Below are 23370 nucleotides of genomic sequence, written 5' to 3' on the forward strand. Positions count from 1 at the left end.
TAGGGACTTTAATGAACTTCAGCAATTAAAACATTAGTTTTGCAACCTTAGTCAAGTGCTGTGTATTTATCTTTCCTCTCTCCCCTCAGTTTGGAAGTTTACCAAACTGCTGTGCTGGGTCCTGGTCCCCTGTGCCCTGGTGTGCTCCGAGCCCTGAGCGGCCGCCTGGTGTTCGGGAGCTGGCTGGCGGCTCTCCGCCACCCTTTGGGTGTGCGGATTCTTTACCTACCGTTCTTTGAAAGCTGCATCTTGCAGCGTGGTTGTCTTGGCACTGGATTTCCTCACAGCTTAAACCTGTTCTCTGTGTTTCTAGCTGTGTAAGAGTTAATCCTTTAAACTCGCAAAGCTTGCACATCATTGTGAAGTGTTCAGTTCTTGTCCCTGCAGACACAAACAATAAAAGTTTGCAAGGTCTCTGCTGCAGTTTTTTTGACTCTCTACTCTGGGCTGAGGTTGAGCCCTCATGGGGGCCTGGGAAGGAACCTGCTCCCCTGCAGTTCATGTCCCATCTCCAGAACTGTGGAGTCTTTCCAGCTCGGGTCACCTTCCCGGATCTTGACTCATCTGGTGTACCCCAACAAATCCCTTTCAGGAGAAGCACCTCACCCTCTGCTGGGTTGTTCACCTTGCATCTGTCTAGACATCTTTCCACCAATAACTTTTTTTTTAATTTAGCAGTTCGGATCTTGCCCTTTAAACGATTTTCTCCACATGCAGGTAGGAGTCGTAATTCTTGACAGACTCCTTAGCAATTGCTATAATCACTGGTAGAATAGCTTTAATGTTAGGAACTCTCATTGTCATTTGCCTGGTGGAAAATGAGTTCTGGTATACCAAAGATGGGTATACCACAGACACATGTTCCATGAAACAGTAGTCTTGGCAGAATTCATTTCAAAATATTGATCCGAATGTATAGGTTACATTTGGATATATTTTCCCAGATATTTTTATGGCTGTCGGAAAGCTTGCAAAAGGTATCTGTGTTAGGATCACACCCTTCAACGCAGCTGCACCTGGGACGTGGTCACCTTGTGGAGATTATTAGCACAAAGTGGGCAACAAGATCGGAAATGAGAAATTACACTCTTTCTTCCATGTGAATTTTAGGAGTGATTTTGGTATATGAAACAGAATTATGTGTGTGCTCTGAGCGAGTTTTAAATATGCATGGAGCTCCATACTCTTTGAAAAGCACTGTGTGATTATTGATAACTCCAAGCGGTCAAGACCTCAGTTCATTCTTCTCTAAAAGCTAGATTACCCCATCCTTACAGAGAGCAGCATATGCGCAAATAAGTCTCGAACATATTGCATCTTTTCTCAACCATGTCACCCAATCAGTAGAAATGGTCTCTTAATGCTCGTGTAAAATTAGAATGGGATTCAAGCCTATCTAGGGAAATCTATTTTTCAGATACCTTTGGGAACACGCATTGAAGGAGTTGTATAAATTTTTCCACCGTTTGCATTGTGTTAAAAACAATAGAATCACACAAATAAGGAAGACGGTGATTTAAAATATGTTCTGAAAGAAAGGCCGTTCAGGCAGTCAGGCCAAAGGAATGGTCAGCAAAAGCCATCCTCTCTGGTAATGCGCTGTCATGGTGACTCACAGATGAAAGGCCGTCTGTCTGACTTATCAGTCACCTTTTGGCCTCTGACTTACTAGTTGCCTTTTGGTGTGAACGTGAGCATCTGCTGGAGTCATGGATGGACTGCTCAGAGTTCAGCAGTCCAGAAGCCAAGTGACTCAAAGATTTCTTGCCATGGAGATGGTAAACAAAAAGCTGGGTTGGAATTACCAAGGAGTAGACTATGGAGACACACTAAGTACAATATGTGAAACCGTTTTCTCTGTGAGTAAACAATTTCACTTGAAGCTCTTGTTGCTTTTTCTCTCATGCAGTTGATTTGTCCTGCAGTTGTCCCTCTGCTAACCTTCCTGGAAAGTTTGTATACTGACATTGGCTGAAGAGCCTGTTCCTGGAGCAGAAGAAAGAAATCCTGTAGTTCCAATTTAGCTGTAGTCATTGAGTTAAGCTAAAGCAATTTCAGTTTCATGCATAGATAACCTATGTCAAAACTTCATGTCAAGTGTTGGAAGGATGTTTTTGTAGTTCGTGTTACAGAGGGACTTTGATACATGACTAATCTCTCTAGTTTTGTTGAGGGTTTTCCTTGTGGAACTGGACAAGTTAGTTCAAAATTTCTGTAACCGCATGTTCATTAGTTCTCAATTTTATAAGGTGGAAATGCTTGTCCTTCACTTTTTTGTTTCTTCCCCCCACCCCAGTTTGACAGTAAAACTTTCAGGGAAGGAACTATTTGTGTATGTTTGTGGCATCCAGCACACAAAGACCTCAATCTTAGCTTAGAGCTCTGAGTATCTCTCCGATAGTGAACATAAAGTAAAAGTTGAACAAAAACAAGAAAGGACAAAGGCTTGAACAGGTTTGACTTGATCCTGAAATGTTCCTCCATAGCTAAGTCAATTACCTTGCAATGATAACATTAAAGTAGCTCATATGCTGTATGTGCCACATGTTGTTCTCTTCTATCTCATAATATATTAAATTTTTTTAATGCCTGGAATGCCAGGCTATCTTAAAGGTATTTCAGGTATTTTTCTATTATTGCTTGTATAGTTTTTTGGTATTATAGTTCTCTCTGAAGTAATTCTCTTATCCACTGAATTCCACAAAGAGAGGCTCTCCTAGAGGGACTGCAGCCTCCACTCACCAGGGTATAAATCACAAATGATAAGTATATGAGATGTCAGCTGTCACTTGCTGGTGACCCTGTAGCAGTAGCCGTCTGTGTGTGGAGAATGTCAAGATGCTAAGCTCGTCTATTCCAGGAAGCCTGGGTTTTTTGAAGTTCCTGAAACTTTTCTGATTAGAAGAGTTGTAGAGTGGGTTTGATCAGAGTTAGAAACTATAGTTCCAATGACTTCGGGTTTTATCATGGCTTCACAACAGTTCACTGTAGTTTACTGGCGGTCACAAAGCAGTATTGGATTTTACTGATACACAACATTTAGGAGGTGTATTAGGTTCCTGACTTATGACTGTATTTGGGCTCATAGCCACCTTTGGGTCTAGGAAATATTATCCACAACGTGAGGTTGTACAGATGGATATTTTTGCCCTGTACTCCTGAGAATATCTGCAAGTTAAAAAAGGAGGAGAAACCCAAATTAATGCATAGTATCTAGATAGGTGTACCGTCCTCTCAGATATGAAGGGATTTCTCTCTGCATCCCAAATGCCAGTCTTGGGCGCATTTCTGTGTTAATTAAATGTATGCTACCCTTGTGACTGTTTGGGGGTGGGGAGAGACTGGGGGCCAGTGGGACGAATTAAGCAGTACAGATATTTTGTTACCAGAAACTGTGTTCATTTGTGCCTAAGCTGGTTTTGCTGTCAAGCCTATATTGTAGAACAGCATTTGAGTGGCTACCATGTCACTGTAAGGAAATGAAGCAAAAATGGAAATTACAGTGACTTGTACATAGCAAAAACATGAAGCTGAGTTCAGTACAGATCAATGGTAGTGGGATGGGACTCTCTCTGCAACTTAGGTTACCTGTGCAGATCTTAAAATAAAGAAGCTGTAAAGATATAAGAAATCCGTATCAGTCTGTTAGCTCACTCCGAGGTTTTTTTACAGTCTTGCAATTACTCAGGAAAGAGTTACAACTCATTATCGTAGCTTTTTAAATACAATTTTACAGCAGCAAAGCTACTTCAATGAGAAGTAGAGTCTTCCCATGTTGCAGTTCTGTATTTGAAAACAGATCTTTATATTCAGCGCAGAACTTAAAAACTTCAACTTAAAACATATTTATCCATCAAATATTTATTCTCTATGTGTATTGAATTAGTTTTCCCTCAGTCAGAACCTCTGCATCCAGAGTAGTGCTACGTAGTACTGTTTTTAACTGAGAGCTTTAACTTTTTTGGTTTTAGTCATTCTAAACTATAAGTGTAGAATATGAGCACGGGTATTAGCTCAGCACTCCAGGCTCAGCTATAGCGAAGTGTCAAAGGAAAATATGAGCAGAGATCAAATATGTATTTTTATATTATTAGATACATTTAAGTGTTCACTATGGAATGTGGTATAGAAAAATACCTTAAATTTAAATGTGGTCATTAAACTGAGACAGGTACATTGCACATAGCTACGTGACACAAAATTCTGTGGTTTTTTTAAATTCTGTAGCTTTTTTTAAAGCTACACAGCAGAGGCTGCGTAGCACATGCAAACACCCTTGTAGTTTTCTATCTTTTGCCTTTTCAGAGCTACTAGGAATCAGTTACCTAGCTTACGTTGCAGTAGCAGTTAGATTTGGTTTTCTTTTCTCTCTTTGCCAGTCACCTCCCCAGGTCCCATTGTAGAGCTGGGGCTTTATCATACTGCAGCAGGTCTCTCAGTGAGAGCGAGAATTCATTTCTGCCTTTTAAGAGATATCCATGGAGCCTGTCAAAAGCCTTCAGTTATGTTTGGGCCTTGACAAGTTTTAAGAGCAGACAACAAGCTGCCTGGCTTGCTCTGTGCAGAACACGTGAGCTGCTGTCAACCGGGCTGCTGCTGCACGTTTGTCCTGCTGCACTAACCTGACATGGCTGAGTAAGTGGGAACGGGTGGCCTTTCTGCTCTGTATGGAGTTGATGAATTTACAGTTCAAACAGCACAAGTTTAGGGAAATTTCTGCACTTACCTGCTACTGTAAACCACCTGAAAATGGGTTGAGATCTTTGACAGAGAGTGGAGAGGGAGAAGGCTATGTCTTTGAAGTAGTGATGTCACAGAATCATAGAATTGTTTAGGTTGGAAAAGATGCTTAAGATCATCGAGTCCAACCATTAATGCGGCACTGCCAAGTCCACCACTAAACCATGTCCCTAAGCGCCACATCTACATGTCTTTTAAATACGTCCAGGGATGGTGACTCCACCACTTCCCTGGGCAGCCTGTTCCAATGCTCGATAACCCTTTTGGTGAAGAAATTTTTCCCAATATCCAATGTAAACCTCCCCTGGCACAACTTGAGGCCGTTTCCTCTCGTCCTATCGCTTGTTACTTGGGAGAAGAGACCGACCCCCACCTCGCTACAACCTCCTTTCAGGGAGTTGTAGAGAGCGATGAGGTCTCCCCTCAGCCTCCTTTTCTCCAGGCTAAACAACCCCAGTTCCCTCAGCTGCTCCTCATCAGACTTGTTCTCCAGACCCCTCACCAGCCTCATGGCCCTTCTTTGGACACGCTCCAGCACCTCAATGCCTTTCTTGTAGGGAGTGTCCTCCCCATGAAGAGCACTTCTGGTTTCCTCTCTGCCACTGAGGCAGAGGCCTAAAGGGTCCTTAACCCTGCCAAAGAAAGGATTGTTCACCCAAGTCCCAGATGTGTCTCCCGTGGACCTATTATGCTCAAGATTTTTGAAGAGCCGAAGACTACGATCCTGCCTATAGACTGAAGATTGATGTCACCAGTAATTTTTTTCAGCGCCTGCATATGAGAGGGGAAAGGGGAAAAAGAAAGAAAAAGACAGTGTTGTGCAGGGCTGTGCAAGTAATAAAATTAACAAGTAGCTTCTTGAACTAGTACTGGGCTGTAAGTGGATTTTTACAGGAAAAGACGGTACCTCCCTCAGTGAGCTCTCAGGAGAGCATCACATGAAAGTCTGAGCTAAGGGAGGGGTTTTAGTTCATTTAAAAACTCCTATGATATTTAAATGTTTAGGGAAAAGTTTGAAGGATTGGAGTCAGTGTTGGAAAAACATTATTTGCTAATCTTTCTGATGGAAATGGTACTGCTGAAAACTGCATGACTTATTACAGGGCTACAAAAATCCAGTTCATGCTCTCGCTTTGGTTTTGTTTTGATTTAATTTTTTTTTTAATGAGAAATGAACAGAATTCTCAGCAAGTCTGTTTGTTTTCTAATTCTCCTACTTGTTTGGTCCTCAGGTTTTGAACTTGGCTTCGCTATGGCGAGTCCCAATGCCCTGGTGTGCTGGGAGGCCCAGTTTGGCGACTTCCACAACACGGCGCAGTGCATAATAGACCAGTTCATCAGCTCCGGCCAGGCCAAGTGGGTTCGTCACAACGGGATCGTCCTGCTCTTGCCACACGGAATGGAAGGAATGGTGAGGGCCGCCGGCTGGCGCGTGCGGGAGGGAAATGATGGCTACCGCGCCTTCCTCTGCGGCTGTAAAAGCCAACGGTGTCTTGGGGATCCGATGGTGATAGGAAGCCGGAGGGAGGAAGGCACTGTTTAGCATGTTGGACTGCTTCAGTGCTGCGGAAAAGAATGTAGATAGATTGATCAGTGAGAACCAAAGAAAACAGAAATATTTCTGAGCTCTTAGCTTTGTGTCCTTCTTAGTGGCATGTACCACACTTTCCCCATTTTTTTTCTTTTTTTCTCTCTCTTTTTTATATCTTGCCGTAAGACACTGCCTTCTTTCCTTAGAAAGCCAGATTCTTAGCGTACAATACGAAAGAAATCATTAGTGTCTAGCAGTACTTGCTTGGTTTTATTTTGCATGAAGTATGCCTGTGTAAACTCTGCACTAAATTCACTTGCAACGAAATGATATGAAACAACTTTAAAACTTCTTCAAAAATCATTGACATTGGGTAACTTTGATGTAATAAGAAATTTCCCTCTTTCTGAAAAGGAAGATGTTTCCACTAGCTGTTGTCTCTCTTTTCTTTGGTGGCTAGTAGGAGGAACTAGACAGCGTCTTAGAGGGAAAGGGCATGGGCAAGCTCTGTATACAATGTTATATGAAGCTCATATCAGCAGTAGCGTTGTTCTTCACATCTTTTAAATTCTTTTTAAAGGTTACATGAACATCATGTCAGGCTAGGTTAATTTTCTCCTTTTCAAATGCATTAACATTCATGCCTTGATGCATGTATGTTTCTAGTTTTCTATTAAGAAAAGCATAGTATGTGCCACAGTGGCAATCTCCATCTGTATAAATGCTCTAGACCCTTTCACTACAAACTGTGTCATTTCCATTCTCACAAACAATTTAGTTTATTTCCATTCAATTATAATCCTGTCCTGATATACTGGGGTGCATTCATATCTTATGAATGGCTTTCCATACCCATTTGTGTGTAAAGAATAAAGGGTCTGATGCTGTTCACAAGAGTTTTGATAAATTTTTTTTTTTTTTTTAAATGAATCCTGAGGGACAGCCTGAATGTGCCCTCAGCAGGAGGTGTGGTCCTCTGCAGGGAAGCACTCAGCTGAAGGGAGCTGGTTCTCTGCTACTTAAAATACAGTTAATCTTTCTTTTCTCTTAGCCACTTGGCAGCTAAGATTTGCCCAGATCTTCTGAAACACGCTTGTTTTGCTACTAGCGTCAGGTGTTTTCGGAATATTTAAGAATCCCACCAGGCTGTTGAAATCCGTTATCTTCCCAGAGGAGCTTTCCATTACAGGAGTGTTATTCTCTCTATAACTACAGTGTTGGGGACAGAATGATTTGGGGAAGGATTCGTAATGGGATATGGATCCCTTCACCTCTAGGTCATGCATTCACAGGCAAGTTGGCTGTGATTGAAAGACTCTGCTGCCTAACGGCTCCTTGGGGACTCATCTGAAAGTAGCTAATGGATTCAGTAGAGGTCTCACTGGTTAGGTGGTCACAGTAGAAATAAACCCTGCCCCATCCCACGCAGCAGTTGCTGGCAATCTGGCTGGCGGTGTCAGCAGACAAATCAAAGATGGATGTGAACATTGAGGCTCTGGATTGAGGTTGTTGCTGGGGCAGCGTATGTGTGTATGTTAGGGAAGCCTCGCGTGTCTCTCCTGTAATTGTTTGCTGGTAACATCTCTGTTTCCAGCGTACTGAATTCAGTGTGCTCGTGAAGCACTATGTTTGTACATGTATAGGTTGTACTTAGTGTAGGATTTGATTTACAGCAAACAGATGTATACAGCAGTATTGCAATATTGCACTGTTACTGTGCACCATAGTTTTGCGTGGCTTTGCTTCTTGTTCTGAAGCCCTTAGCTATTTATGACCAGATTATTTGGCACCGCAAAAGTGGAGACAGACTTCAAAAGAGTAATTATGCAAGACACAGTTCCTGGCTGTTTGTGTTACTCCTTTGTTGCCAGTGGAGTGTTTTTTCCTTTGAATTCCCTTAGTCCATGGAGTAGAGTGAATCCTGCACTTGGAAGCAGGGAGGATGATGTGTTGAATGAAGGTGGACTACTAGCTGTCAAAATAATGAGTGATTCTGGAGATCATACGTTAAGGTTTCAACGGAGGAAGTTATGATGAGAGATGGCCATATAAAGAAAAAAGCTCTTTACGAACATCATCAGCTTAGGGGCCATGGAGAGATTTGAGAGGTGTAATAGTTTATGTCTTCGGGTTAAAATACCTTGCAACTGTCTCCAAAATGAAAGTATTTCCTAACAGTAACTGTCACTTGAACAAGCAAAGGCTGCCAGCATTAGCAATAAATAAAAAAGCACACTGCATTCTTGTACTCCTCACAGCTTTCTCTCATCCTTTATAAACAAGAACATGAGAGGGAAGATAATAGATTCTGTTACACTCCTGATTCCTGATACTGTCTGTGACGAGCATGCATGTTTTGCTAGTGTAAAAATGGTTCTAACGATGTCTGTGCACGAAAAGAAATTACCTTGGGTACTGCTAGTGAGACAGCAGATGTGAGTGTTCAGTACTTTGACAATGTAAAATACCTCCTGAGGAAGCAGAAATTAATCATAGGTTAGTTCGGCAGATAATGTGTACATGTATTTTGATCCATTTTAGCTGAAGCATTCATCTAGACTATTTTGTCCTGTACTGAACAGTGAACAATGGTAAGAGAGAGATCCTGAGTCTGCTTGTTGTGTTGCTAATACAGCAAAGATAGTCAACAGTTACCTTTGTGTTTGCTCCTGTTCAGCATGCAAGTGTGGTTTGGCCCAAAGAAGTGTGAGTCACTGCAGTACACCGAGGCACGCGGTGTTTCTCCTCCTGACATCCCTCCTGCTCCTTTTTGCCCTGCATTAGTAAGGTCGTTCTTGTGCCCACATGTACCTACTGCCCTTTCGCTGGTCTTCATTGTGCAGCTATGCTGAGGCTAGAAATTACTTGCAGCTGGTAAAAGCATTGGAAATCCTTGTAAAATCTAATCTTCTCCTATGAGAACAGTTTACGGAAGACAAAGAATTCCAGTCCTGCGGTGTGTCCTCTCCTCTCTCACTGCTGCTGGCATTGATGCCTTTGGCTGGGGGGGCAGGTGCGCAGCCTGGTGCAGAGCTGCCAGGGTGACGGGAGGTACTTCTGAGTGAGTGACCTAGACTGATGTCAAGCTGCTGGTTTGGCTTTTTAATGTTGTTTTAAATGATACCTTTACCAGGGTCCGGAGCATTCATCAGCCAGGCCTGAGAGGTTTCTGCAGATGAGCAATGACGATTCTGATGCTTATCCAGTAAGTAGATTTGTCAAAGGCCATGTCCTTTGTTTGCTCTTCACGTCTGAGAGATATTTTTTTGTAAGAAGCATCCTTTTAGCGAGGTAGAGTGGGTTAAGGTTTAGTTTCAAGAGTTGGTGTAACATTAACTTGATCCCAGTAAAAGTAATGGAAGTATGCAGTATGTGCTGCTTCATTTCAAAGCTGAGGTCATATACAATTAATCTCTGGCAGCATGAGCTTTTTATGGCTGTTCCTCAGGGCCAGTGATTCTGCTTGTTTATATTGCTGGGTGTACTGCAAAGAGGTGTCTAGCTAATTTCTAAAGGAGACCAAGTAAGACTACTCCTGGCTCTTTGCAGTGGAGCTAAATTGTACTGCTGGGAGCATGAAAATAAGCAACTTCTAAATTTGATTCAGCGAAGACCTTCATATGTTGGTCATTCATTTTTACAGATAAAGTACGTAGCTCTACAGGATACTGGGCATCCACTTCCCCACTGCAGATTTCCTAAGAAACACTGCTATACATTAATTGAAAAGCCCACCAATTTAAAAAAAGGCAAAATAAAATGGATGTGTCGATTTTGGCCCTGAGTTTGTTACCCTTGGGGCAACGATAGTTCCAAAGCCATGTCCCTCCTCATCTAAAAGTGATTTTTGCCAGTGTACTGTCAGAATAAAGACCTGTTTGATTGACTACATCTAAGCACTGCCAATTGCATGTAATAAGCAAGTTATAAATTTTATCATAGAAGGTACGAGGTCAAACCATGGACCAGGAAATCGTGTTAGATGCTGTACCAATCTGTAATGAGATTATTGTACCTATACCTATATATATGCTTACCTAATATATATGTATGTAGATCTGGATTAAAAAAACCCTATATTTGTAAAATACATAAATATAAACCATATGAAATTTATGTATTAAAATAGTATAAGAGGACAGGACACCTACCAAAAAATGGGAGAGAGAGAGTTAACTATACACTCAAAAAATGAATTATAGTTTTAAGATTCTTTCAAAGGGGTTCTATTTTGTGTCTTCCACCTACTGAAGTCCTAGTCCTCCTCACCCTTCCTTCCTGGACTTCCCAGCTTGCTGAAATTAATGGAAGCTTTTTGCCTTTATTTGCATACATTTTTAGGAAGAAGTAGAAACTGAAGAGAATGATTTGTAGGGATGCTTCCCTAGCTAATAATAAAATCTCAGCAGAGATCTGCTAATTAAGTTTTTTGAGGAAGGGAGTTGCTGAGAGAAATAGAAGGATGGCTTTCAAGCCTTTTTTTCTGATCTTTCAGGCATTTTTCTGATGCCTTTAATGTCTCTCTCAGGAGTTCAGTGAGCAGTTTGAAGTTTCCCAGCTGTATGAATGCAACTGGATTGTGGTGAATTGTTCAACTCCAGCCAATTACTTTCACGTCCTCAGAAGACAGATCTTGCTGCCATTCAGAAAACCGGTAAAGTTACTGTAATGGACTTGATTATTCTAAGTATATTAACCCTCACATAAAGAGGGGTCTTTGTTTGCATATGACATACTGCTGAAAAGAACAAGAATCGCTGGTGAAAAACCTTAATTGAACGCAGGTTGAAGTGGCTGATTTGATGGAATGAAACTCAGCACTGACTTACTACGATTCTAAAACTTGATTTTCAGCTTTACTTCCTTCTGGCTGTGCAGACCTTCAGATGAGCTTGCCAAGACAGTATGTAGCTACCAGGTTGCATAACTATAATCTGCATGTCTAATTGCTGGAACTTCAAAAACCTAAGATACAACTGTTGGATGTTTTACTGGTTCATAGCCTGTGATTTGATTTTGTTCTCAGAGAGAAGCACAAGCAATGGTTTTTGAGAACCTTTAAAGGGAGTGGATTACCCAAATCTCTTGAATAATTTTGAAACTTCCTAGGCTTTCAAAACAGGAAGAAATGATTTACTGTGTTTGCTATTCACATTAATTTGATCTATAGCATATTCAGTTTGTGGGTTTTGTATGAACAGTGTTACAAATGTTGCATGTAATTATGTAGGTAAAGCAGCTCCTGAGTGTTGGAAAAATTTCTGTCTTACAGCTGATCATTTTGACACCCAAATCACTGCTGAGGCATCCAGAAGCTAAATCCAGTTTTGATGAAATGGTGTCTGGTAGGTCACCTTAAAGTATTATGGACAAGTAATTAGCTATACCAGATCGCATGTCGGATTGTGAAGAAGAGAATCTGCTCTGGAGACTTTGCCTTTTCCTTTGGCGTAATTTCTGTGGAGCTGTTGTAGCGAGACCTAGCATGGACTTTTGCTGAAAAGTCTGCTTTCAAGTATGGATTCTTAATTTTAACAGGCTTATCTTGTAACCAGCCATTAATCTTAAAGGCAGTGGAAAGCGCATTCCCCTCTCTGCAGTGATGTTCCCCTCAATAGGCTATTAGGTCCCTCCGCTCTTTTTCTTTTCATCTAAAAACAGAATTGTTCTTTGTACTGCCTCCCCCCCCCAGATGTGAGGGATAGGTTGTAATCACACTGTGCTCATTTGGAAGAATGAGGGGCCCATTTCTTCTTCCAGTGCTCAGTTCTGGGGCTGCCACGTCACACCAGTGATCTAAAGTGAGATCAGTGAGTTCAGAGATGTAGGCTACCACCCTAGCTGCTGTTGGCACGCCATCAGCACCGAGAGGTATGTAGCGACTGCAGAGGTAATACCAAAAACTGGAGTGATTTGTCTTGCCATGCACTGGTTAGAATGTGTTAGAGTGGCATGAGGAGACGCAGTGAAATGTGGCGAGTTAGTGATTAAAGCGATTGTTCAGAGTGAGAGAGTGTGCCTAAGTGCGGTGGTCTGTCTCCAGTTCTAGCGGGTGTCTTGACCGCTGTCAGTAAAGAGTAACTGCTCAGTTTTTTAAAAGCAAGTTACAGTGTATAAACACGCTTAAATATTGCATTATCTCCTTTTTGTAGGTGAGTAAAGTTTGCTTCTCAAGCAAAAACATTTGCTCTTTTTGATTACTGTTTAAAAGCTTTGTAGAATGAGTCAGATTAGAAATTCTGTAGGGATTGTGATTCGTCAGTTTGTCTTGGGAGCCCCCTCTACTTCAGGCTAACCCAAACTTCTAATTAACATTGAATTCTGACATACTTTCATGTTCCTGCTGGAGAGGACAGCGAGTAGTAAAGTATTGCTGATTGTCAGCTAACTCTTTTTGCTCTGATTGTTAACGGAAAGCTGAGAAGGAGAGGAACACTGACTCCAGCTAACTCGAGGAAGCGCAGATTCAGTCTTTTTTAATGATGAATTCTGCTGTTCAGTGAGACAGGATAATTCTGACATAAATCAGTTCCTTTTTCATGTTTGTGCTGCTGCTTTTCTTCCCTCAAGATAAATGTTTCGAACAGGAGCTTATTCTCCTGGTAAGTGGGTGTGCTGTTTCAGACTGGGAGGTCATGCCACTGTCTGCTACCTTGCAGTTGGTTAATGTGGGAATGGTTCTAATCAATCATGTAAGAGAGCAAAGAAAAGGATCTTTTAGACCATCAAGTCCCTATTCCAGTTTCATGTATCCCAAGTAAATTGTTCTCCTGGGAGATGATATCACAGGGGAAAAGATACCTAGCAGTGAGGATATGCATCTGAAATTGTATCTTATCACTTACACACATGGCTCAGTACTATGCTAATTCTTCCTTTGGCTAATGCCGTCTTAGCTCTCAAACAGAGGTTTAAATCACATAAATATATGGCAGTAATGTGTGTGCTTGTGTAAATATTTCTGCAGTTGCCAGACTTAGTTGCATTATGAATATGTGGTATGCTTTTATATAAAAATGTTCTAAAATTTTCTAAACCTATATTAATGTTACATGGTTGAGATAATCTTGGAAAGAAGAAACAATATTTCAGGTAATTCTCTGAAAAAAATCTGTAAGCAGAGGTGACTATCCAATCAATTTAAAATTCAAGGTGTAGTGCACAACAGAAAAAAAGAATCCACTGTTAATATGTTTCTGTCTATTAAGTGTGAAAGAGTGAATTATTGACAATCTTTTAACTTCTTGAAACTGAACTGCTGAAAGTCACTTTAGCAGAATTACCAGTCTGAAAAGTAGGAACAGAGAGGCAGCAGAACCCCGTGACCATTGCAACCGGCTGCTTGCCCAGTAAAGGACTGTTTCTTGGGCTGCTTTATTGCAATGTCAGTGCACTTTTCTAATTTGTGCTCTAACTAGGTACCACGTTCCAGCGCGTGATTCCCGAGAGTGGGCTGGCAGCCCATGCACCTCATGAGGTCAAGCGGGTGATTTTCTGCACAGGAAAAGTGTACTATGATCTTGTGAAAGAGAGAAAGAATCAAGACCTGGAGAAACAAGTAGCTATAACCAGACTTGAACAGGTGAGCTCCCTGATCCTCAGAAGACAGGGTCCTTGGGGAGACTTTCAGCAAGGGGTTCCTATGCTTATCACTTGCCAGGAAGGACGGCGATAGCACTTTGCATCTTACAATACATTATCTAATCCTTCATGGCCTTGTGGAGAAGGAACACGTCAATAATATGGACAATGAGATCCAGAAGGCTTGATGACTTTTCCAGAACAACGTAACAAAGTGAAGGTTACAGTATGATGGCACCTTAAATTTGTATATCCATTCTGCTAGGTTTAAATGTTGTGAATAGTACACTTCACAGCTATATTGGCATTCACTGATTAAGGACTTGTATTATCACAGCTACTTCACTAGAAAAACTGTAGGAATGCAGGAGGTCTGGACTATGACCTACTTCTGTTCATACTGGTGCAACTATAAAATATGTGTGTATTTATTTCTGACAGCATGAAATCAATTAAAGAAATATGACTTACTTTAAAAAACATATAACAATTATATTAGGTACTAAATGGTTAATTACAATGGTTGGTTGTATACCCAATAGGTCAAAGGCTTTCCTAGCATGGGCTAACACCATGTAAGAGAAAGCTTTGCCAGTTATACCCTCTCTTTCCAGATCTCACCATTCCCCTTTGACCTGCTGAAAGAAGAACTTGAGAAGTATCCAGGTGCTGATCTAGTTTGGTGTCAGGAGGAACACAAAAACAGTGGATATTATGATTATGTCAAACCTCGTTTCCGCACTATTGTGAACCACACTCGACCTATATGGTATGAGACTTTAAACAATTGTTCTATCGCCTGGGGTGATTTGTTTGCTTTTAAATTTGTTTTTGATTTGAGGATGTTATTCTTGGGGAAGTCAGGTTCTTCACAAATCAAAACCTTGGAGTTTGGGTTCTTGGGTGAAGGAGGGAAAAGTCTAGATGACTATTTCTCAAATACATCATGCATATCTTGCTCCTCCGTGCAGTTCTAACAGAAAACATGTAGCAACTAGCTCTATATTTATTGCCACTTAGCACAGCACTTAGCTCTCCTGGATTTTTCTCTCTTGTTGTCTAAGATTCTGTCTTTTTTAAGAATTTCACTCTGAATATTAGGTTTCTGGAGGAAACAGTTGTTGTAAGAGCTCAGTCCGGGTACTTTTGCATTTATTTTAGATGATTGACTCTCGAATCTGCCCACGCAGCTGTTGGAGGAATGAGTCTTCATCGCCAAGAGCAAGTTATCTAATTATGAGACAGTGTAGCTGGCTGCCCTGGGAGGGATGGAGGAGAAGACACAGCTTAATATTGATGGGAGGGGGGAAAGAGGGGGAAGCTGACCAGAAGGCATAACTGATGGTGCAACTTAGATTGATTTTTATTTAAGAAGGATTGATGATTAGATGTCCAAATCTGCCAAGATGACTTGAATGCATTTAGGAGCATGTTCTCATGCTTGCTAGTGTCAAAGTAGTCTTTCTTCTCACCTCATTTGTCTGCCCAATTCTTTTTGTCACAAAGGTATGTTGGCCGAGAGCCTGCTGCTGCAGCTGCCACAGGCAACAAGAACATGCATCTGGTGTCACTCAGAAGGTTCTTGGATACAGCTTTCAACCTGGAGGCCTTTGAGGGAAAGACATTCTAACTGCAGGGCACTGACCCATCTCTGACTAGTAGTCTCTCAAACCACTGCATCCGAAAGAGGAAATAAAAGTGGGAAAAATACTGGAAATGATGTATTTTTGCTTTACCAGATAAAATGATTCAGCAGCTGACTTCATTAATCTGCACCTTGCTCCCCAGTTTGTAAGGAAAAAAAAAAAAATTCCAACTTACCTTCCATTGTTTTTTGTCACTTGTCTATTTATATTGGGACCTCTGGCACAAGGAGAGTCTCCTGTGCAAGGATGCAGTGTCTAGCGCAGTGAGGCTCCAATCTCAGTCTGTGGGCACTGCCTAATTACTGTAAGTGAGCAGAGCAGGCATGGACAGCATGATAGTTATGCACATCCCTGAAAAAGAAGAGGGTACGTTTGGGAGCCACTAAGGAAACAAGATGCATTGTTACAAGGAAAATGGCTGGCAGTTATTTCTAGATATATTGGAGAGGAGTAATGGAACGGAAAAGCAAAGAGTTGATAGATGACTTTGGTAGAGAAATGTACTGGCTGTGGTTGTTGGAAGGAGATGGTAAGGTAGCCTGGTGATGTGAGGAGGAGGCTGGAAATAGGGAGTCAGATTACAAAGTTGCTGAACTATATTGCTAACAGTATGTTTTGTTATAACAAAAGTGGTGCGGACCAGGTGGGTATAAGGAGGAGGAGGGTGATGAAGGCAGAAATAAAAGGGACCAAGAAAAGGTTTGTTGGGGGCAGCTGAGGAGGGAAGAAGTCTACAGAAGACCACAGCTGACAGAGCAGTGGGTGGTCAGCAGGAGAATTCAGCATCAAATGACTTCAAAAGTAAGAGGTGACAGCACCAATTGCTCCCGCTCCCTGGGCTGCCTGCTTTGATGCTCTGTGGTATTAGGGAACTGTGGGGTCCTGTGAACATCCTCGTTTTGGATGAACGCTCTTTCCCTCACCAAACTACTAGGATCTGCTTTTCTTTGACCTGGTAGCACCTGTAAAAAGATTGTGTTTGGATGAGAAAGCTGTGGTTGTGCAACAAGTAGTGGGTTCTCTGCTTTGTCCAGTGCTAATCCCTGCCTCACATCTCCTTGCTGATATTAATTCAACTCTGAAGTGGCGATTCCTGATTTAGTCACCCTTTTTTATGTTACGAGGAAGGTGGGCAAGCAACAGTTGCTGATTGACCAAAGGCACATGCTGTGGTTTTGTACAAGTAGTAATTGATTTTTTTTTTTTTTTGTCCCTTGTGTTTACTCGTCAATTGGGATATCAATTGCCACGTACTTTCAGTATGGACATAAAAGTGAACCGCCTCTAAGAGCTGGTTCTGCGTAAGGCGGCTGATGTACAGCGGGTGCTGGAGGGGAGGGAACAGCAAGGTTGTTTCTCTTCTCGGGAGAGGGTGCTTGGCTTCCTGGGAGGCACTGCACAGCAGGGTGCTCTCGGAGTGCCGCTGCTTGTGCTTCCTCCGCAGTGCTAGAAGGCAGGTGGGCACAGCTTTCCTCTCCCCTCTTAATGTAAGAACTGCTGTTGTCAGCAGTCCTGTTCCCTCTGCCCCAGGAGAACTTGGGTCTGGGTGAACCTTGTGACTGCAGGTTTCTGCAACATTAGACTATGCAGTGGCAGGAGACTTCTTCCCTTCTTTCTGCTGGCTGGCAGAGGGAACTGCTCAATTAACAGTAAGGGGTGCAGCAGGACGGAGAGGAATGGCCATGCCTGTGTGAAGCAGGAGGCAGTAACTAGCTGCACAAGGGCCCTGTGCCCCTGCAGTGCCTGGAGGGTTATGCTAGATCTGCTGAGCGGCCACTTCGATGCATCGTAAGAAGTGACTAGAAAACACATAGATGAGACTTCACCCCTGTCTCCAATTTACTGTCCTGAGCGTGCTCCTGGGACATAGTTGTGTTCTTGGCAGTAAGTTTTACCCTGCCGCTGCTGTATTGTCTGTGACATACTAAGGCTTGACAGTTTATGCCTGATTCAGAAAGTCAGGTGATGCTGGAAAGCTTCTTGTCCTGTCAAAAGAGAGAGCTGTATTAAAAACTTTTAGCTATGATCGGGTACTACTTGTCCAAGCAGGTTACCAAAAAAATATGTGTGCCTTATGCTGTCCCTTTATTTGGCCTGGAGGCAACACGATGGTGAAAAAAATAACCCTTCTGTCAGAGCATAAAATCGATGTGGTAAGGTACTTCCATGGGATCCAGAACCAAACTTAGTCTGATGTTCGTGAAACTCAGTAGCATCCTTTTAAATCAGGCCGGTCGCCTTGGGCTTTTTCTCTCATTGAAACAGTGAAGCTAATTCAGTCTTTTGAAACCTAATGAACTTGGAATGTACTGCAGTTGACAGCAGCAGAGATTGTCTCCTGTCCGTTTCTATAGCTCAAAACATTAAGCTGATAGGCAGTGACCATCACCCAAAGTATTTTAATGCTTTTATGAATGCTTGTTTCTGTGGCAAGAATTGAGTGCGGCTAAATATTGCTGGCACCATTTATTGTATTCCCAGTTTGCGTAAGGCAGGTCAGTGCTGCATGAAATATGATAAATGTGCTTATGCCACAGTATCTGCAGAGGTAGAAAACAAAATTAACATAGAAATGTAAGCGGTAAATGACAGGTTTCCATTTTCATTGTGTATCATAGATTGTGACATAATAGTTGCATAAAAATTCCATCAAAGAATGTAAAAAAACCCAATAAAATAAAAATATGTAAGAACGAAATTCTCTGTTATGGCTGTTCTTTTTGACAGTTTCTCCTTTAAGTGCTGGCATTAGCATCCCATTCGTAAGAGTGCTAGGGCAGCTCATTTTTCCGTTTTCTGTTTGTTTTCCCAATAGTGGCTTATTTATATATAAGAGCAGTGAGAGACAGCGTTTGGACTAGAAAAAGATAATTATTCAAAACCATTGGGTTAAAAGTAGTAATAGCATTGAAGTTATATTAGAATAGTTTGCTTCGTTCTATTCTAATTTTTTAAAGTAATAAGTGAACACATTTCTATTTCAAGCAGGATTTTTAAAATACTGGAACTAGACTGGAATTAACTTCTCTAGTTTCTAAACACTGGAATTCATTTCTCTAAACAAGTTGGCTTAACATATGTTTCTATTTAATTACTTTTCCTGTTGGCTGCACTTTCAGATAGTGAATGTTCAAAAGCTACTAAAGCATTGTAAGTTGCTAAATGCATAGATTATGCTTATTTGCAGAATTCTGCGGCTTTTCTTCAACGAGGCCCCTTGAATAAAAAACTCTTACAGAGAGTTCTTAAATCGATGCACGTTAAATAGGTGCATTACCAACAATGAATGCAAGTTTCTGTAATGGCAGCTTTAAACCAGGTTGAGAATATCTGTCTGATCTCACAGAAAACAAATACTTTGTTAGAACTAGCTGACGAGTTAAAGACTTTTTACATACTAAATAGCAATCAATTAATCTTTGTAGGGTGTTTGGAAAGGACTGAAGTATTATACAAGCCTCTTCTGCAAGCAGCCTGCACTGAAATTCAAATCACAGCTTTGTAACTCAGAAGGAAGAAACAGCAAATGTTAGAATCAATTGACTTCATCGTTCGTGCGGGTGAGATACCACATGGTGCACGCCCACAATGGCGAAAGACTCGCTAAGAGAAACAGCTTCTGTCACAGAATTATTTTTGTTTCCTAGTAGCTACCTGATGAACTGCGCTAACAGCAAGGGCGCGCTCGGTGGAAACCTTTGCTCTACCCGTGGTACAGTTGGAGTCAGTCTGCTAGAGCAGAGGAGTAACCCGTTCTCCAGAAAGGGAACCATTCTGCTTGTTCTAGGAGGTAAAAACTGATGTACGGGACTAGACAAGAAACAAGAATGTGTGTGCATTGTTTGAACTGAGTAGATGAAAGTGTGTGTGCTGGGGGGGTGGCATTTGTTTCTTTTTTGTTGGTTGGTGGTTTTTGGTGGTTTTTTTTTTTCTGGCTGGACTCTCTGGCCGCTGTCTTAAGAGCTCTGGTAGCTCTTACCTTGGTGCACAAAGAGCAGACCAGCTGCTTCTGATACAGAGTTGGGAATAAGCGCTGCTGCTAATAACAAAATGAAAGCTTGGGAACCTCTGCTCTACGCGCGCACGCGTGCACGTGTCAAAAAATCAGTCTTTTTGGTTGCTATGTGTCACAGACTATTGTTGCTCAGGCTAGCTTTCTGCCAGTGGTGCAGATGACTTGGAACATTGTTTAAAACACAAAATAAAGGCGCACTCAAAAATCACGTAAAGCCAGAAAATCCCTAAAAGCAGATGAAATATCTTTGTAAAGTTAACAAGTCTGGTCAGAGATGAAAGAAAAAAAGTCTGCTGTTGTCTTGTGTGTTGGTTTGGTGAATTCAGTAGGTTTTAATTTTGCAGGCAACTGCTCAGGTCGGCGCTGGGCCGTGGGGGTCTGCCAGGGCACCTGCCGGGCGAATGGGTTACCAGCACAGATGACTACTTAATTCTCATGGGACTGGCCTCTGTGGGGGGTGGCCAAGCAAACGTTGCCTGTGGTTAACCGGTTCAAGTCCAGGGTTTGGTCCCAGCTGGCCCATCTCCCTCTCCTTTGCATCACCCCCTAAATACTTCAAGTACTTCACCTTGTTTTCCCCAGAATGGGCTGTGGCTGAGCCCCTGGGCACCCGCAGTGGGTCCCTGCGGGGCGTTGCTGGCCATTTCTGCTGTAGGAGGGACAAGAGTTACGGCGAAGGAGGCTGAGGATGGCTGCTGGGAAAGGCTCAGGAGGGAAAGGGGGCCACAGGCTCCCGGCTGCTGGCGCTTTCTACAGGCAGGTAAGAGACCCGGCTGGTGGGAACTGGGTAGGGGTGCCTCATCCTGCCCTCGGGGTGAAGGGAACACCGTCCTTTCATAGAATCACTGAGGTTGGAAAAGACCTCTAAGATCATCGAGTCCAACCGTCGACCCAACACCCCCATGCCCACTAAACCATGTCCCTAAGTGCCTCATCTACACGTCTTTTAAATACCTCCAGGGATGGGGACTCCACCACTTCCCTGGGCAGCCTCTTCCAATGTTTAACCACTCTTTCCGTAAAGACATTTTTCCTCACGTCCAATCTAAACCTCCCCTGGCGCAACTTGAGGCCATTTCCTCTCGTCCTATCGCTTGTTACTTGGGAGAAGAGACCGACCCCCCCCTCGCTACAACCTCCTTTCAGGGAGTTGTAGAGAGCGATGAGGTCTCCCCTCAGCCTCCTCTTCTCCAGGCTGAACAACCCCAGTTCCCTCAGCCGCTCCTCATCAGACTTGTTCTCCAGACCCCTCACCAGCCTCGTTGCCCTTCTCTGGACACGCTCCAGCACCTCGACGTCCTTCTTGGAGTGAGGGGCCCAAAACTGAACACAGTATTCGAGGTGCGGCGAATTATTATCAGAGCTTCTGGGGACTTCAAGGCCTAGAGAAAAACTCACAGTGTGCCCGGGGATTTCTGATGCAAAAAGCTGCTCAGGATGTATAACTGCAGTGCAAGTGCAGCGAGGTCTGTTTGGAAAAGGTGAGGAAACCTTTGAGTGAAGGATAGTGGAGAACTGCACATTTTTTTTAAAAAAACAAAACAAAACACCACCACAACAAAACAAACCCTTTAAAAATCCCTTGTCCTTCTCGGGGTGGAGGTGGAGAATGACCTGCCTTTTGCCAGGCTGCAGCCGTCGTCCCCAGGCGAGGTCTGCTGGGAGGGACAGGCACCGGCCCGCTGCTCTTCCCGCGTCCTGTGGGCAAGATGGCAGGCCTTGGGGCTTTGATCAGTACCTGTCACCCAGCCTTGCTGTGCTGATGAAAACGTGGACCATTACAGCACACCAAAAAAATTCTCTGCAGATGAGGGTAATTCTGCATGTATCTTTCTGCCCTTGTTCTTGGGTAGTAAAGGTTACTGAGTAGAATAACTCCAACGTGAAGCTTTAAATGGCGAAAGGCATTCAGGATTTCTATTAGCTCTGATCAAAAAGTTGTTTTGGACTTTTTTTTTTTGTTCCCTTCGGTCATTTAGTAGTTCTGCGAAGTCCAATTGTGTAGCAGTAGGAGTCTTGATTTGATGGACTCTACTGATTAAAAAATGGTTTTTGAAAGTGTTTCTTCATGTTTATGCAGGACAAGGAGAGAGATTAAGTGGGTGCATTTTCTTAATCATCAGTGTAAGATATCAGGAAACAGCATGCAGACTGAAGTAGAAATTCAACATACTTGCAAGGAGGAAACAGATTGATATTGCCTCTCTTCTAATTCTTGCTTTTTTTTTTTAACTGTTGAAACCACTTCTGATTTTGGATACCTCTCAACTCTTATTTCAGATTGTGCTTTTCTTAATGCCATTATTTAAAACATAGCCTATTATCCAAAAGGAATAAAAGAACAAAAGGAAAAATTATTCAGGAAAAAGAATGTTTTAGAGATTTATGACCTTTGATTTGAAAATGTTTCACAGAGTTCTTCAAAGTTTTCAATTATTAATAAGCGCACCAGGCGGTTCCTTTGTGATATTTAAGTGATGCAGCCGTTAATGGCAAATGGAGATCTAATTTGTTTAGAGGGGAAAACAATTGTAGTCATCACTAAAGATGCTGTGTGAAACACTGAAATATAATTTCTGTTGCAGAAATCTTTACTTCCTATTCAATAGACCATAAATTCACTGATACTCTCATAAAGGAGCACAGGGAACCTTTCTGCCCACGTCATGCCCAGCCAGCTGTGTATTCTCCTCCCCTTCAGGAGGGCGGGTGTGCTCAGACTACCACAAGTGAAGAAGCTCTGCCCAAGAGCCCAGCTTGGCTCTCGATTATGTCCCCCGGGCTGACATTAGACACGACCAGTATAATGGGTTTGCTTTAGTAGCGGTTTAAGCGACCGCGTTTCAGCTGGCCTCGCAGTGGAATAACAGGGACTTGGTTGAAGGGCCGTGATGTTTAGTGCTCTCACGGATTTCTCCCTGCACCTGCGACGCTACCTGGGGTAGAGGAAAAAGTGCGGGTCAACGTTAGAAAGTGCCTGAAAACGCACCCCTGCTATCCTCTGTCTGGGGCTTGGCTGTGCCACGGAGGAGACCTCGGTTCTTCTCTCTAGTCTCCCAAAATGACCTTGCCCAGGTTACTTCTGCAGTGACGCCCTGGGTAGTCTTCCTGGGGCTTCCAGTAAAGCTCCCGCATCTGCAGTAAGTCGATTCCACGGGAGAGGCCGTCAAGTACATGGGAACCGTCACTGTGTGCTGGCCAGGACTTTGCAAGGGTAAACTTAATTAGTAAAAAGCAAAACACTTTTGAAGAAAGAGTATGTTTCTCCACATTTGAGGGAAGAGTATATTTTCCCAAATGAGTGTCTCCACTGCTGTGGATAAAATAAAGAGGATAAAATAAAATTGTCTAATACAGAACATGATAAAATGATCGTACATAATTCCCCGTGACTAGAAATAAATGTTTAACAAACTGCTCCCAATAGGCTTGTTAAAGATGAAATATTTATTACTATATGTTAATTACAGGGTTTAAGCAGTACTTGAGTAATTTAAAGGGATTCGCTTCGTCTTGCTTTCAAGAATTTTATGTGATTAAATCCTTCTTCATCAACTGTTCTTTGTGCTAGAGCGGTTTGGACAAACGTATCCTTACCAGTGTTTGCAATGTTGATTATGTTGTATAGGATGAGTAGTGGACAGTTTTCTTCATGGATTTCATGGCCCAAGCAAAACCAAATTCCATCAGAATTAATGTTTTTGCATGTGACTGAAACACCATAGCTTTTCAAGTCTAGAAAAATCTTATTAATATAGTAAAGTTATACATTACTCCTGGGATATTAGTCTCTGACAGTAACAATCAGTTTTGAAGAAGTCTGTGTATGCTTTTTTTTGGGGTGCAATATGTGAGAG

The 23370-nt window shown here is 42.4% G+C and overlaps 1 protein-coding gene across 2 annotated transcripts in view; it reads left to right on the forward strand.

The window, feature by feature from the left end:
* The window catches only part of OGDHL (oxoglutarate dehydrogenase L), a 56264-nt gene extending 38068 nt beyond the window's left edge, over nt 1-18196 (forward strand). For both annotated transcript variants that reach the window (XM_076338342.1, XM_076338341.1), the window contains exons 17-23: nt 5973-6151; nt 9405-9476; nt 10800-10925; nt 11544-11616; nt 13690-13853; nt 14467-14621; nt 15359-18196. In XM_076338342.1, the coding sequence (XP_076194457.1) occupies nt 5973-6151; nt 9405-9476; nt 10800-10925; nt 11544-11616; nt 13690-13853; nt 14467-14621; nt 15359-15482 (893 nt within the window). In that variant the 3' untranslated portion in view covers nt 15483-18196. The remainder of the gene's footprint in view (nt 1-5972; nt 6152-9404; nt 9477-10799; nt 10926-11543; nt 11617-13689; nt 13854-14466; nt 14622-15358) is intronic.
* The last annotated feature ends 5174 nt before the right edge of the window (nt 18197-23370 follow it).

The sequence above is a fragment of the Aptenodytes patagonicus genome, chromosome 5 (assembly GCF_965638725.1).
Source record: "Aptenodytes patagonicus chromosome 5, bAptPat1.pri.cur, whole genome shotgun sequence".
Classification (NCBI taxonomy): domain Eukaryota; kingdom Metazoa; phylum Chordata; class Aves; order Sphenisciformes; family Spheniscidae; genus Aptenodytes; species Aptenodytes patagonicus.